The following is a 17,091-nucleotide window of genomic DNA, read 5'->3' as shown; positions in this document are numbered from 1 at the left end:
GGCAATGGCTCTTTTTCAACTGTCCAGGTCTTGAACCTGATGTTGCTGTTAACACCTGTTTGTCTGAAACCAGTATGTATAGGAAGAGATGGCAGACTGGAATGATCTACCTATTCCCATTGTTACTACACTAGTGGAATATTACTTTGTTTTTGGTCTAGTTATTCCCCTGTACTGATTCATTTTTTTCCTGGCAACCTCTCTTTAATCCTCCAAAGTACAGCTTTAATATAGTGGGAAATTCATTTCATGTGACTTATCAATTAATAAATTCTGCCAAATTCAACTTAAATTCTATGAGTAGTTATATTTAGATAGAATCTAAAAATAATGAATGCCACTCCATTTAACAGATGGAGAGCACTATCAAACAAACATGTTGTCTGATAAGAACAATGGTACTGATTCAGAATACTTGGATTTCTCTAAGGCATTTGAATACATTTGGCTGAGATGAAAGAATGTGCATTGTGAAATTCTTAAGGAACATGAACTGCTGACATATATGAAAGTGTAGCTGTTATTAGGTACATAACAATTAATCCTCTTTTCCTGAAGATTTCTTTTTGATTAAAAGTTAATTTATTTGTTTATTTATTTGATGAGGGGTCTGGAGCACAACTCTTATGAGGAACAGCTGAGGGAACTGGGCTTGTTTTTTCTAGAGAAAGGAGGCTTAGAGGTGACCTTATAACTCTCTACAACTGTTTGAAAGAAGGTTGGAGAGAGATGGAAGTTAGCCTTTTCTCCCAGGTAACTAGCAACAGGACGAGAGGGAATGGCATCAAGTAGCATCAGGAGAGGTTCAGGTTGAATACTAGGAAAAAAATTCTTCTCCAAAAGAGGGGCCAGGCTCTGGAGCGAGTTGCCCATGGAGGTGATTAAGTCCCTGTCCCTGGAAGTGTTCAAGAAATGTTTAAATGTGGTGCCAAGGGATATAGTTTCATGGGGAAATATTGGTGGTGGGTGAATGGTTGGACTAGATGATCTTGGAGGTTTTTTCCAACCTTGATGATTCTCTGACTGAAGAATGATTTAAACAAGAACACGGAGTTTTTATGGTAAAATTTAAAAATGACAGAAAAAGACTGATGAGGTGCAAACAATGAAGAATAATGGGTACTCTTAGTGTGTTATGGAGTGATCTAAACTTTGAGTTAAAGTTTAGAAGACGATTTAGAATTTAGAAGTAAATTTAAAAACAGTTGTATCCAAAGTGCTATTCATTGGAAAAAGGAACACGGCCGTTATCATAAGAATGCTATAAATGGTGATCCTTGTTCAGTCAGGCTACCTTCCAGCATTAGACTGAAGTATCTCATTTAGTATCTTGAATATCCTAGAAGCCTTGTTACAGCTGTCAATGACAAGAATCTCTAGAAATCTTTGTTCATCTTCTTATATGTGACTACTGCCTAATTAATTATTGTAACAAAGTATAAAGTTAACTGGGAAAAAATTGAGCTCCAGAGAGTAGCTTTGAATCAAGTGCCAAAATATAAAAATGAGATTTCTCAGTGTGATGCTGTGCCAAGACTCAGCACTTGAGTCTATGGAAAGAGGAATCTCAAACAGAAGTAGGGAAGCAACTTTGCCTCATCAAATAGTTTGTCTGGTTATAATGCATGCCCTTCCAGAACACTTAAAAATATTGCAGAGTTCAGAGGAAGGACACACATATAATTGAGGAATCCTTGTGGTAGGAGGATTAAGGAGCTATATTTATTCAGCTTATCAAAAAAGTGAAGAGGTAGCTTGATCTTTGTGTATAGGTACTTATACATGGAAAAGATTTGGATAAGATAATGAGAGATCTTTCAACTTTGCTATCACAGGCATATCAAGGTTAAATGGCAGGAAGCTGATGTTAGATAAATTTAGCCTTGAGTAAGTGGAAGTTTTCTAAGTGAAAGAGTAGAGTTGTCATTATTTGGATTATTTTAAATGATAATGCATAATTTCCTGAATGTCTTAATTCAATATTTGGAAGAAATAATCCATGCAGTATGTGACTGACCACACAAAATGTTCTCATTCTGACCCATTATCCCCTTATCCTTGTGAAGAACTCAGGGGAAGAGATTTTCCCTTTCATTGTTACACTTACCAGAGATTCACATATTCAACCAACCATTCATTAAGGTAATTATTACAAGCATACCTCATGAACTTGAATTTTTCACATAGACATTCGCATTGATTGCGAAGGACATTTTTTGTTTGTTTTACAAGACAATGTTTATCTTTTCAGAGAAGGATCCGAGACTGGCTAGATTTGAAGATGGAGCTGTTTTTTAAACTGGGGCAGAAAATTATTTTTGTCTGGTTCTTACTCATTTTCTCAGGAATACATAGGTAAGTTGTGAGTTCAGTACAAAATACTTCTATAGTTCTTCAAGTTAAGGTTGATGTAGATCTTTGTTTTGTAGTTTTTTCCTGTTACACCAAAGTACTTTCTTGTTTGCTATGAGCATAGGGGTAATGACAACTAATAAATTTCCCGCCTTTTGTGATTTTAGGAGGCATTTTAATTTCTTAAGAAATACATGTATTTAACTTCCAGTACCTGAAGTGTTCTAATTGAAATAAAATGTAGGGCTTCTACATGTTTTGGTGCAGTTTCACAGCCTGCAAGGTGAACATTCAGATTATATGTTATAATCATTTCCGGTTAGAAAAAAAAAATAATTCTATGAGAGTAGTTCAATTACTTGATATCATTTTACATACATGGACTCTTGGCAACAGTTAAAAGATAATCTAAATTGTTTCAAACAATCTATAGATAGCATCTGTAATAAATAAGTTGCACTTATCACTGCATTTATCACTGCAGATTTAATTCCATAAAGAGACTGTACTGATAAATATGTTAAGATATAGTAGATACATGTATAACTGATGGCTTTTCATCCTTCCAAAGAGGAACACTACACTTGGGCTCTGAGCAAATATTTTCAGGGTAAGAATTTGTCACAAATTCTGTTTAATAAGGCACTGACCAACACCCACTTCTGTTTGGTGTTCCTACTCCTTAATCCTCTGCAAACTGAGAGCTGAGATGAGTAATAGGAAAAAACATGGAGAGGAAATAACAGGGCGGATAGTTTTGTTTTGGTTATAAAAAGATACATCAGAAACAATATACTAAAATAGTATATGTAAATATATATATAATTTTGTTCCTTACAAAGAAAGGTGAAAGAATTACAACATTCACAATGTTATGTCATGTAAAAACTAAGATATGATTTGAACATTCTTTCCTAAGAATTCTTCTAACTTCTATGTCAATTTACTTCAATTTGTTAAAGCAAGAACTGAGGGGCTTATTTTGCCTCTGTTTGTCTGGGGGAAAGTTTACTGCACTGTTGGACCTTATTTTGTTCTGAATTAGAAAAAGAAGTATCCTTCCCAAAATCCAGTGAATTATTACAGGAAACACAGGTTGGAGAGAAGGTATGAACTTATAATTGTTGTTCCCTGATGAACAAAATTCCAAGATGCTAGTAGTAAAAGAAGAAGGTTAGTAAGGAGTATGTTAGGTATACTTAGGGTAGGCTCTCTGAAGCCACGAGTGCACTTTGTGGAAAAGATGACTTTGTTATTAGCCTTCTGAAATGGAGAAACACAACTATAGGCAGTTTAATGAGTTAGATGAGGTATTGAAAATGGTAGAAATGTAAACACAATGTACAGTTGTTCTGGAAGAAAAATTCTTAATCATTGTTTCAGTTGGAAAAGATCATTAGGATTGTGAAGTTCAACCATCTGCCTAGCGCTACAAGTCCACTGCTAAACTGTATCCAACAGTGCCACTTCCACATATCTCTTAAATACTTCCAAGGATAGTAAGTGCACCACCTCCCAGGGCAACCTGTTCCAATGCTTGGCCACCCGTTCTGTGAAGAAATTGTTCTTGACATTCAAATCTGTACATCGGGCCGGGAGAACCCCAGGCACCTGTACAGGCTGGGAGGAGTTGTTCTTGAGAGCAGCTCGGCTGAAAAAGACCTAGGGGTCCTGATAGATGAGAAACTTAACATGAGCCAGCAGTGCGCTCTGGCAGCCCGGAAAGCAAATGGGATCCTGGGCTCCATCAGGAGAGGGGTGGTCAGCAGGGATAGGGAGGTGATCGTCCCTCTCTACTCTGCTCTTGTGAGGCCCCATCTGGAGTACTGTGTCCAGGTGTGGAGCCCTCAGTACAAAAAAGATATGGAGATTTTGGAAAGGGTCCAGAGGAGGGCCACAAAGATGATCAGGGGGCTGGAGCACCTCCCCTATGAGGACAGGCTGAGGGAGTTGGGTTTGTTCAGCCTGGAGAAGAGAAGGTTGCGGGGTGACCTCATTGCAGCCTTTCAGTACCTGAAGGGAACTTACTCCCAGGAGGGGAGTAAACTCTTCGAAAGGGCTGATAATAGCAGGACTAGGGAAAATGGTTTTAAGTTGAAGGAGGGAAGATTTAGGTTGGATGTTAGGGGAAAGTTCTTTACTAGAAGGGTGGTTAGGTCCTGGAACAGGCTGCCCAGTGAGGTTGTGGATGCCCCGTCCTTGGAGGTGTTCAAGACCAGGTTGGACGGGGCCCTGGGCAACCTGATCTAGTAAATGTGTATGTTTGGTGGCCCTGCTAGGCAGGGGGGTTGGAACTACATGATCCTTGAGGTCCCTTCCAACCCGGGTAATTCTGTGATTCTGTAATTCTGTGATTCTGTGATCCCCTGCCACAACTTGAGAGTGTTTATTGTGTCCTATCACATCATCTGAGAAAAAAGATCAGCGTCCTTCTCTCTGTAGCCTCCTTTCTGGTAGCTGAGTTCTCCCTTCAGCTTCCTCTCCTACAGCCTAAGCAACCCCAGATCCTTCAGCTACTCCTCATATTTCTAACATATTGTTTTATGCCACAACTTATATTCCCTCAATAGGTTTTTTTCATGCAGAGGCGCCTTCTTTAGACATCAGCTGTGCTTTATCTCTTCTTCTCTTATCTGTCTTATCTCTTTATAATTTGTAAAAACTGAGGATGTTACTTGAAAAGCACTGCATACAGTTTTCTTTTGGAATCTCCACCCACTTTTCAGGTCCTATGGAGGCTGTTTAGTATCTTTACTTGTATTTATGTAACTCTGATCTTGATCTGTTCAAGATGTTTTATTTATTCATTAATTGGTCAGTCTGGACCTCTAAAGGACTTCTGAAGATTCATCAAGTCTGCATCTTAGTCTAAGGTTCCTAATAATTCACCTACAGAATCTTGAGCTGTACACAGTGGTACAGGATTTCTTCCAGTACTCTTTATTTTTAATAAAAAAAAATGGAGAAGTGAATACAAATAGAAAAATAATAAACTGGATGGTAGATGTTTTTTGTTTGTTTGTTTGTTTTTTGTTGTATTTTTGTATATTTGTTTGTTTGTTGTATGTTTTATATGTATATATTTTTAATATTTCATTTTACACTTTTTCATTTTCCTAGTGGCATCAAATGCCGCAAGCATGACAATGGTGGAGAATGAAAACAGTAATTTATTTCTTTTTTACTTTCCTTCATCTTCTATCTCTGATTTGAAGAATTATCTCATATTTGTTCTCACAGAATATGTAATTGTATAGACTGATTGTATCTTTTCATGAAATTCATGTATTTAATGAAGATAATGAGCTCCCGTATTGGTTGGCAATTGCCTTGTGTTTTGTAGGTAAAAATATCTGGTGTGCCCTTGGTTACAGCAACAGCAGCTTAGCTGTTCTTTCTGCAAAGCTAGCACTTATATTTTCACCTATTTGTAATTTATTCTAAATGACAGAAGAATGTTTGTTAATTTGATGATGTTTAGAATTTTGAAGGCAATGCTCATCAGGGTCAAAGCATTTAGAGAGACAAAAAAAAAAAAAAGCTGCATGTTTCTGTCAATGACTGTAATTGCGTATTTTTAGAAAGATAATATCTGGCAGCAGCTTTACTAAAGTGAACAGCCTGGAAATCCAAAGCAGTATGATTTCAACCAATCTCCCAGTAATATAACTGCATAAATTTGTTATATATTTAATCTTTCAAATGGGTATGTAGTGTATCATAAAAGTTATATTTAATTTGATTTGGAGAAATATATTTGTTTATGCTCTGATGACAGAACACAAGTTTGAAGTTGAATTCAACAAACATTGTTTGCTGTATTTGAACAACTTACTGAAGTGTGTTTATTTTAAATATTTAATTGAAATAATTAAAAATTACTAGAACTATTTAAACACTATTAAATTAATTACTATTGTGATATTTCTAAGAGCCATAGAAATCATGTAAGAGGAGTTTAAATGTCTTTCAATGTATCTTAGTAAAACTTCATTGTGAAAGATTTCAATTCCTGCATATTTAATATTTTCTAGAAAAACTGCTTATGGGAAAGGACATCCTAGTGCATTTCTGAGAAGTTTAAGGATTCTGATGTCCAGTAATTCCCAAGGAGTAATGATCCACGAATCAGACAATCAAATTCTGCCATGTTTAGGGACAAAAGTCTCCATTTGTTTTGAAATGCTTGTTGATGGAAGCCCAGCTTATAGCAAGACACAGCTCAAGTCTGTTTTTGATGAGGAAGTATAGATTTGTAGTTGAATAAGAATGTAAGACTTACAGAAGAGGCAGAATACTCCTTTTAATGAGCTGGCATGTGCCCACAAAAACATGCTAAATATTGGATTGGGACAGATTGCCATACAGTATGAATACAGTCATAAACATGGCTTTGGGATATTATCACAGTTCAAAGGAAGAACTGCAATGTTTCATTTGCTTAATAAATATCTATTAAGAAATGGATGACTTAATGTAAACATTCATTATTAACCAGCAGCATGATATATTTTTCTGCAATGTGAAGACTACCAAGCCTGAAGAACAAGAGCCTCAACTGGATATTTTGTTCTGTTGGATTCTATGGTAAATTGCAAGGGTGGAGGTTGTAAAATATCTAGTCCAACTATTCTGTCAAGTTTTTAATGCCTACATCTTTATTATTACCACACACATTATAGTTCAAGAATAAAACCAATTTCTTACCTCTGATGGGTGTCCAACTCTTATAAAGGTACAAACTGGATCAAACGCTCCTGTTCCACAAGCCAGAAGATGTGTTCTATTGTATCGATGAAGGACACGGATGTAATTAGTACATTCATCCTAGTTCACATAAAATACAAACATAGGAAAATCTTAGCATTTCTGTTAAAAATGATAATATATATATATATTAGGTGTCAGATGATACTCTTCATACTGAGAATTTATTTTCTGTTATTTATAAAATTTTACTTCTCCGAATTATTTACTAAGTTAAATGAACTTTATCTCAAGAAAGTAAAACTTTTTTTTTTTTAAATTTTATTTTTTTCTTTTTCTGTAAGGCTACTGCATTTATTTATTTATTTGTTTGTGTGTGTTTGTGTGCGTATAATGCAATGCTAATCAATATCTTTTATATTGTTGTTCATATGGAAAAGCTATCATTTGCAATATGCTTCTCCTTAGCCTTCAAATGAGAGGATATATCATGGTAATTGAGAGTTATTTTTGCGAATAGGATGGTTGACTTGAATATAAGGGCTTAAAACAAAATAATGGGGGAGAGTAATCAGCAGCCCAGCACAGGAGTTACGGATAAGGTCAGTGAACATGGGCATAAAGTGATGTGACAGGAACTGGAACACAAAAACAACAAAAAAGCGTCACATTCAGCACTAGAATGTAAGCAAGGAAGTACCTAACAGGAACCATTACAGTGAGATTCCCCAACAACTTTCTGGAAACCCAGCATACTGGAGTGCCTCTCAGAAGTTCCTGTATGCTAATGTATGCAGGATGAACAATACAAATGTCAAGTTATGGATGTGTACGCAGTTGCAAGACTATGATGTTGATGTGATCATGGAGATTTTGTTGGATGGCTGCCATGAGGGAGCACTGCAATGGGAGGATGCAGGCTTTTGGAGGAGGATAGGAAAGGGATCTGTGGCAGGAAGTGAGATAAAGGGGTGTTGGCCATTATGTGAGAGAGCAGTTAGAGTGCACTGAGTTCTGCCTGGAGATGAACTGAGAGTTTATGGGTTAAGAATAAAGAGAAGACAGGAATATGTGACATTATCATTGATTCACGCTCTGGGACACCTGAAAAAGCAGAATGAATAGATGAAGCCTTCTGCAGATAGCTACAGATAGCTAAGAGTCTCACATTCATAGGATCTGATTCTCATAGGAGACTGGGCATTGGTGTACTGGCTACTCCTTTAGGTGTGCCAGCTTGACCAGGGTGGGGTGGATCAGACGCCCTCCAGAGTTCCCTTCCAACCTGTCATTCACTGAATCTTCGAAGGAAGCAGATAACCTACACAGGCATGTAACCTGTTGTATAATTAAACATGTATTTGCAAAGGACAAATAAAACTTGTTTAATTTCATAAGTTTCTGGAAAATTAAAAGAATAAAATAAAATAAAATGTTGTCTTCTTTGCGATCTCCCACCTCAGGATTTTTTAGACCCGCTTAAAAAAAAACCAACAACCTGAATGTCAGTTGACAGAGAATAAATGAGTTCATACTAGTGAGATGATATCATCTATACATCAGTTAATACTGAAAGACAGAAATACCAATTTTACTTGTGCTTCAAAAATATGTTTTCTACCCAGCAGCAGTGGAATGGCAACACAAAGGATGCTTTGTAATTTTTAAACAGATGCTTCACTTGGCACTGATGCTCTTCCTCATTTTCCCTCCCTACCCAAGTATGACCTTCCTGACTTATAGCCCTCTGTTCTGCCTCTGTGCTGTGCTATTTTATCCATGGTTTCCTTTTGTTATCCACATATCTCTGCAGCTCTTGATCTTTGTCTCAAAAGAGCTTTAGAAGAAGAGAGATCTTAAGATTATTTTTCTCTCTGCGTGGGTTATAGACTTTTTTTTTTTTTTTTTTTTTTTTTTCATATGCGTCCTCATAGAAATGCCTGACATTTTCTGCAGATAAAAAAAACAGGATAAGAAAGACACCAAATACAGTAAAAAGTAATTCCAAAAGGCTAGGCTTTATCAAAATTATATACAAATTGGAATAGGTGCTATTCTGGGTACCATCAGGCAAGTAGTCACTGCTGCTGGCCCCTCTAATAATATCCGATACGTGTAAGGAGGAAGAGATGCATCACACAGGAGAACATTAAAATAAGTAATCTTCCTACTTATTTAAACAAATATCGTAGTTATCTTCAGGAGACTTCACAGTTGCATTATTAGATCTGTGGAATTTTATTAATTTGAAGCTTCTTGGTGTGAAAGTTATTCATAACAACATAATTTGATTTCTATTTCTGAATGATTTCCAGTGCTGATAAACTAATTGAAAGGATCTGAAGCTCTCACACTACAGGCCAACAGGTGTGTTTCCTGGCACATTGAATAAAATTTTTCTGAAACTGTATATATGACTACAATACTTACTGCTACAATCTGTACTGATAACCTTATAGAGATTGTAAAAGCTTATCATAGTGTCCTGTTGTTTATCAGTATGGCTAGCAGATATGTAAAGTTCCTCAACATTGAAATGCTTATTACATATCAGTCTTGCATAATATTATTTGCACAGTTAGCACCAGACCTTTTGCAACAGAAAATAATGAAGAAAATAGCATGGAAATAAAAAAGAAGTCTTTGAAAGATAATTGATAATTATTTTTTTTTCAGAGATTTTATATTGTGAGAAATAGTTCTAAACTTACAAATGTCAAACTGTTGATTTTAAGCTATAACACCGTTAAGCCAATATTCATTTATGATTATTATTTAAAAAAAAAAAAAAAAAAGAGAGAGAGAGAGATGAAAAGGCAGAAAATAGAAAAAATAGAAAAGGTTTTGTTTGCAATTCAGCTTTTCAGGTTGAGCAACTGCAGTACACTGAGTACTGAGCATGCTAATGAAAATTACTAAGGATTCTGTGGAATTAATTAGCCATACCCATTCACGTTGTCCCTCACATAATTAGAAGTCACATCCGGATCAGAATGCTAATTTGTATTGTTTGGTATTAAAATATTTACAGCTTTCACAATTTTAATGTCTATTTCTCAGAGATTCCAGTTCTGGATTGTTGTGTTTTGCTGTGTTTTTTTTTTTTGCTTGTTTGTTTGTTTTTTATTATTATTGTATGCTTTTCTTTTCAAAAATTGGAGCACCTGAATTTCATATTAGAGGGAGAATATGGGAAATACATTAATTTTTTAAAAGGATCACATTCATTCCAGTGCACATTTGAAGGCACACTAGCAGACAGGATTTTAGAAGATTTCAAATTTTAGCAAATCTCATGAGTCTGAGGGGGAAAACTTTACATAACATCAGGACACTGATAACCATTTATGTATTTATTTAACCCAAATAATATTTTCAAAATATCAGAAAATGCATCTAATATGTAGTGCTGAAGGAAAGGTGGCAGGACTTTAACAGTAATAACAACCTATGGCTAGGAGTCATATTAAATAAAACTGAAACACTTTATGTTTTGCATACATTTAATGTGACCATGAAGTTCAGATAATATAGAAAAACACTGTATTTAATCAAGGGCACATGAAAATCTCATGGCTCCAAAAACATCCAGAGAAATGCAATGAACTACTAATGTAAGTAGAAAATGATCAGTTCTAAGCCAGGTTAGTGTGAGGAGTAATGTACTGTGCTGTTGTTTTTACTATTATTACTCGGTGTTCCATGTGATTCACCCATTCTCTTGATGTGGACATTTTGAGAAAAAAAATTTATTGCTTCCTAGACTTCACTCTGAATATGTGGTGGTTATCAGAAAGGCAGCTTGTTTGCTGTGCTTTTGTGGAAAACATTGTGTCCTTCTATGTTCCTATCACTGTTGCTGTAAAACTATCATCATTATCAAATCAGTGTGAGCTCTTACAGCTGTGAGATTTATTAGGTGTCTTATGTGCTCTGTTTTTATGAGTTGCAGATAATGAGCTTGGTGCACTGCAAAATTATAGAGAGCTTTCATCCAGAAGAACTTTCATCCTGTGGTGTAAATGATACCAGACTCTGTGTGTTGGTGAGCTTTCATGTCTTTTTCTAGGAAATGATTAGAGTTTAAGCATTGGATCACAAGAACAGAATTGCTTCTGGGTTCATTAAAATGCTGTATTTATATTGGTATGCCAGAAAACCTGTGGGGCAAAGGTATACTTTGTAATTACTGATAAGATGGTTTTGGGTTTTTTTTTTTTCTATTTTTAAATGCATTCTAGAGATTCTGAATTTTAAAAATGATTTGGAATGTGAAAAAGTTTAAACACAGAAGGTAATCTTGCGTGTGAAAAGAAATAATTGGGAGAAGGGAATTATTAAGATTCCATCTTTGGTAAAAACAAAACCAAACAAACACACAAACAAAACAACTTCAGGAGAAAGTTCAAATGATCACAATTTTCATTGCCTGTTTATGAGCTGCTTTGAGAAGCAATTAAACTAATAATTTCGTATACTCATGGTGGTTACACAATTTTACACATCAACACAGAATTATGTCTCTGCTTTGATCTGTTTAAAGGTTAGACATTTCTGAATCCTTGTTTTCGATCAGGAAAAGCTATAATTAAAGTATATGTGACTTGTAATAGATAATACTTACAGCGTCTCTTCCTTTAATTACGCATTCTTCTGCTTGAAGTGGTGTACTAGGCCAATGGATCTAAAAAAAATAAGACAAACAAAAAATCCAATTTGTAGTCTCATGTTAATTTTTTTCTACTGTTTTTCATGCTTGTTTGCTAGTTTTTTCATTTTATTGTATGATACGGCATTTAATCAAGTTTGTTACATTTTGAACAGATTTCAAGCCAAATAATTACCCTCTAAATACCTATATACATGTACAATAATGTAATAGATATTTTGGATCATGGAAGTTTTGCTTGGGTTAACTCAGATAAACTAATACTAGTAAACAGAATAAAATGAAATATATTAGACAATTTATATAAGTTCAGTAGAAATATTGTTGATAAACTTTCAGTGACTTCCAACAATTTCCCATAAAGCATTTATTTTGAACTACTGATTTCCTGCTTTAAGTAGCAATTAGGAAAGAGACTGGATTATGGAAGGTCTTTGATTAGCCTTGTGGGAGTAAGAGCAGCTCTTCGCAGTCTGTTGCTGAATGTGAAGCCAAATTATGCAAGTAGAATTTTTTTTCAGATACCTATTGTATAAAATTTATTTTTCATTACAAGCGCATTAATTGTTTGGGCCAAAACAGTGATAAACAATGACAGAGCAGACTGGAATGATTACTTCATTTCTTAGGATGTTTAAAAGTGAAAACAAAAACATTTTCACTTCACCGATATCTGACTTGGCTGAAATCAAGTAAGAGTGGAAAACTGTCTCATCAATCAATTTTTTGTCAGCAGTGTAATTATTGATGCTCTAAATTAAATCTTTCTCTTAAAATTTTTGTGCAGTTGTATTAATTGAGCTTTCTTCAAGTAATTCTAATACCCAAAAATCTAAGTATTTGAGATAAATTATAGACTGTGGAGATCTACTAGAAAGTGCTTAAAATGACAGTATCATAGAATGTTTTGGCATGATAAGGACCTTAAAGAGTATCAAGTTTCAATCCTCCTGCCACGGACAGGAGCACCTTCCATTAATCAGATTGCCCAAATCCCTATCCAGTATGCCCTTGATTCCTCTCAAGAATAGGGCATCCACTGCTTTTATGTTGATGGGGTTTGATTTTGTTTGTTTGTTTTTTGTTTGTTTTCCCATCAGTCATGCAAGAGAATGTTAGGAATGAAGAAACTGAGAAATCACATCATGAATGAAACTCTTGACTTTGTAACCTAATACCAAATGTATTGTTTGTAGGTGATTATATTTGTATTTGGATACATAGTCCCAATGGTATTCAAAATACTTTATATGTACATTCTTCACTTAATGGATGCTGAATTCGATGCAAAAATACAATTAAGGGAGAGACAAAACTCTAGGATATAACTCAGTTTTCACCCATTGTCTGAAAGATTGACAAGCAGCTGCAGAGTAAGTAACAAGGCTCTGTTACATAGCATACTACGAAGAGAAGTGGGGGATGCCTGCCGCTTGCAGAGGTGAAGGCCTTTGCCTCCTGAATGAACTGGTCTCATCAAAAGGCTCATGTGCATCAGGAGATATCCTGTATCCCTGTATCTACCCCTTCTACTGTGGATCTGCATATCTTCTGCATGTGAAATCCTATTTCTGTTGTTGGTTCAGACACTGTGTTAGCTTGTTGTAGCTAAAGGTGCCTAATAAAAGGATAAACATAAGGGATCATCTCTGTACCTTTTCCAAGATCTGAGCAAAGGTGTAGAAATCTATCTTGGATGCCTAAAACCATTTATCTACATCTAAACCACACCACTGTTTACAGCACAAAATAGCTCTTTACAACGCTTATGACTCTCAATACAAACTGGTATTAAGATTTTGATCTCTTCAAAATTCTTATAGACTAAAGGATAAAAGAAACTGACTTTTCTGTCATAGCAAATTAAACAAACAAACAAAAATAATAAAATAAAATAAAATAAAATAAAATAAAATAAAATAAGATAAAATAAAATAAAATAAAATAAAATAAAATAAAATAAAATAAAATAAAATAAAATAAAATAAAATAAAATAAAATAAAATAAAATAAAAGCTATTTTATTTCCTTTAATCCTGAAAACAAAAAAACACTTTGGTCTGTCTGCTATGATCATTTGAAAATAAACTGACAGTAATTTGCTCAATAGTAAAATTATATTAAATTATATTTGTGTAATTATTTTATTTTTCCTTGACTGTGATACTGGGATAAATAAGATATGTTTGTGCTGCATGGATAACTAGATATTAACCAGCTGTAATGGTGGCCTTTAACTTGCCACACGTAAGTTTTCCTGATGCTTATGCTTTAGTGTTATGAAAACTACCAACCTTAACTTTGAATTGGTCCTTTGCCAGGGTTAAAATCTTTTGGCAAACTGGTGGTAACAAGTGTTGTGAAGTTTTCATGTGCATTTAGACTGGAATAACATCTTACTAACATAGATTTCACAGGGCTGCAAACTTCATCTTTTGTTTGGACATAACTATTCAAAACTTGTCACCACTGCTGACTACTGTGAAGTTAAACTGCATGTTTAATGACAGTTTTTCATCTTGTACTACAAAACTGTTATCCTTGAGAACTGGATGGTATAGTTCTAGCACTTTATTGAAGAGTCAGGGGAAAAAGAAAAAAAAAAAAAAAAAGCTATTTTTAAATATAATCTTTACAGACAAAAAAAAAAAAGAAGAGAAGAGAAGAGAAGAGAAGAGAAGAGAAGAGAAGAGAAGAGAAGAAGAAGAAGAGAAGAGAAGAGAAGAGAAGAGAAGAGAAGAGAAGAGAAGAGAAGAGAAGAGAAGAGAAGAGAAGAGAAGAGAAGAGAAGAGAAGAGAAGAGAAGAGAAGAGAAGAGAAGAGAAGAGAAGAGAAGAGAAGAGAAGAGAAGAGAAGAGAAGAGAAGAGAAGAGAAGAGAAGAGAAGAGAAGAGAAGAGAAGAGAAGAGAAGAGAAGAGAAAGAAGAAGAGAAGGGAAGGGAAGGGAAGGGAAGGGAAGGGAAGGGAAGGGAAGGGAAGGGAAGGGAAGGGAAGGGAAGGGAAGGGAAGGGAAGGGAAGGGAAGGGAAGGGAAGGGAAGGGAAGGGAAGGGAAGGGAAGGGAAGGGAAGGGAAGGGAAGGGAAGGGAAGGGAAGGGAAGGGAAGGGAAGGGAAGGGAAGGGAAGGGAAGGGAAGGGAAGGGAAGGGAAGGGAAGGGAAGGGAAGAAAAGAAAAGAAAAGAAAAGAAAAGAAAAGAAAAGAAAAGAAAAGAAAAGAAAAGAAAAGAAAAGAAAAGAAAAGAAAAGAAAAGAAAAGAAATTATTGGGCAGCACAAATGATAGCTACTGAGTAAATTCAGAGAGGAACCAAAATTTAATTGGATTTGAAATCTTAATTAGTATCTCCAAACAGCTTTCCTCTTCAGTCACCAGCCCCCAAAAAAACAGATAGCATGCCTAATGAGACCCAATTTCAGGAAATTATATGAACCTTATAGCTCTGTTAGCCAAAATGAGCTACTGTATGAGTTAGTCTGAACTCTAGAATACTGCAGAGCAATCAAGCAATTCAACCTAGTCATTGTCTTGAGTTAGTAAACTGAGCTTAATAGATTGTTTTTGCCTGAGACACAAACTCTGAAAAAAATAACTGGTTCTGTGTGGTAGATGTTATTTGTATCAACACACATACCATCTTAACTCTTGGGAATTAATTCCAGGGAATAATCAAGCTCATTGCTAAATCACCTACTTTTTATTTCCATTTGTGTATTTTCCTATGTGATATTCAAAGGAGATGCAAGCAAGGCCTACTCTTGCAGCCTTGTGTTTAGCCAGCTCTGAAGTGGAAATACAGTTAGCTCTACCAGAGGTAAGAAAGGCATTATATATTGTCGAGATTTTATTGCATTTTTCAATGTCTATATAAATCCTAACCCGAAGTCATCTCATACTGAACTGCACAGTGAAAGCTGTCTGCACAAGCTTATGCAGGAAGGCTTCTTCTAATAGCAAACTCTTTGTGAGCAATTTGAAGAAGAGTCTGTAAAGAGTTTTTGGACAAATGGGGAATACAGTTTAATTTCTCCTCTACAAGAGAAAAAGTAGAATCAACAGTTAACCTTCTCTGTGTGCTGTTAGATCACTGGTAGTGAGCTACCAGCATCGATTCATTTGCTGTCAAAAAAGATCTGCTCTGGTCATCAATAAAATTAACTTTTTAAAATTGGCACCAGATATCAAATAAGTTCTCTATCAGCTTATTACATCATTATAAGACTTAACTACTTTGGATCAAATCCCAAATATGTATAAAGTCTTATTCTAAAAGTGGTGTGAAATATAAATATATATATATATGGACAGAAAGTACAGGTCACATGGGGGAAAATGTGAAGATTTGCCTTTACACATTATTTCAAGTACTTGTCTGGCTTTAATTCTCTGTAAATATTAATATCCACAGTACATAGTCTTAACCAGTCTTGCAACTGATTTTCTTAGGGTGTTAGTGTTAGAAGCCAAAGACAGTAGCTTTGTTTCAAAAGCAAACAGCAAGATACACTAAACACCATAAGCAAGATAATTTCTGTGTACCATAAGCAAAGACAGAAACAATGAATAAAAGCAAATACAAATAAAAACAAATACAAAGTAGGCAAAAGAAATACAACAGGTGGAGAACTGAGATACGTAGGAGGACTATGCCATGGTTGAAATCTCTACTCAAAACTCCAAATTTCCCAGACAGTGCAACAGGAATAGTTTTCTTCTCTGAGAAATGTTTTCCATTTGCACTCATATTTTCTTTTATGGGTATTAATGCTGCTCCAAACAATATGTACCTAATATAATTTTGGTAGGTATAAACACAATAGTATACCAAAAGAAACCTCTGATCTATCTTTCAGAGTGCTGCTTCATGTTTGACCAATGAACTGTGCTGAACCTTAAGAAACTTAAATTTGTTTATTAAATGCAGATTTATAGGATACATATCTCATATGCATTGCAGTATGAGTTTGTTGGAAAGGCTGGATTATTTTGGCAGACAACAATTCTCAAAGAAAAGGCATTTTATGTCCACCCAGCATTTTGTTGTTTTCTTCTGGAGAACTCCTAATAATCTTGCTAGAACTATCTGAGGAACTACAGGGTAATTCTGTGGCAGAAGCGATACGTTTCTGACTATGATGGTGTTTAGTTTGTTTTTTAGAGAGCTTGTTCATATTACAAATTGAAGAAAATATGATGCCAATAGATTAAAAGAGATCAACTAATTTCTAGAATGCAGGAAAAAAAAATGATCAATGAGTTCTACCCAAAGATGCCAAATATCTGAAACAGATACGTCTTACATCCCAGAAAGAGAATGAAACCCAGAAACTTGCCTCCTTGTTATATTTTTGCTAGGTTATAAATATTGTC

General features: G+C 35.1%; 1 protein-coding gene across 1 annotated transcript in view; it reads right to left on the bottom strand.

The window, feature by feature from the left end:
* SEMA3E (semaphorin 3E) overlaps positions 1 to 17,091 on the bottom strand; it is a 121,629-nt gene that overhangs the window by 46,680 nt on the left and 57,858 nt on the right. The window contains exons 3-4 of the mRNA XM_015880582.3: positions 11,684 to 11,743; positions 7,060 to 7,179 (exon numbers count right to left, since the gene is read on the bottom strand). Coding sequence (XP_015736068.2) covers positions 7,060 to 7,179; positions 11,684 to 11,743 — 180 coding nt within the window. The remainder of the gene's footprint in view (positions 1 to 7,059; positions 7,180 to 11,683; positions 11,744 to 17,091) is intronic.

The sequence above is a fragment of the Coturnix japonica genome, chromosome 1 (genome assembly GCF_054131305.1).
Source record: "Coturnix japonica strain WE chromosome 1, WE-NBRP24, whole genome shotgun sequence".
Lineage (NCBI taxonomy): Eukaryota > Metazoa > Chordata > Aves > Galliformes > Phasianidae > Coturnix > Coturnix japonica.
Note: the sequence above shows the minus strand (reverse complement) of the source record. Positions and strands in the feature narration are given on the sequence as shown.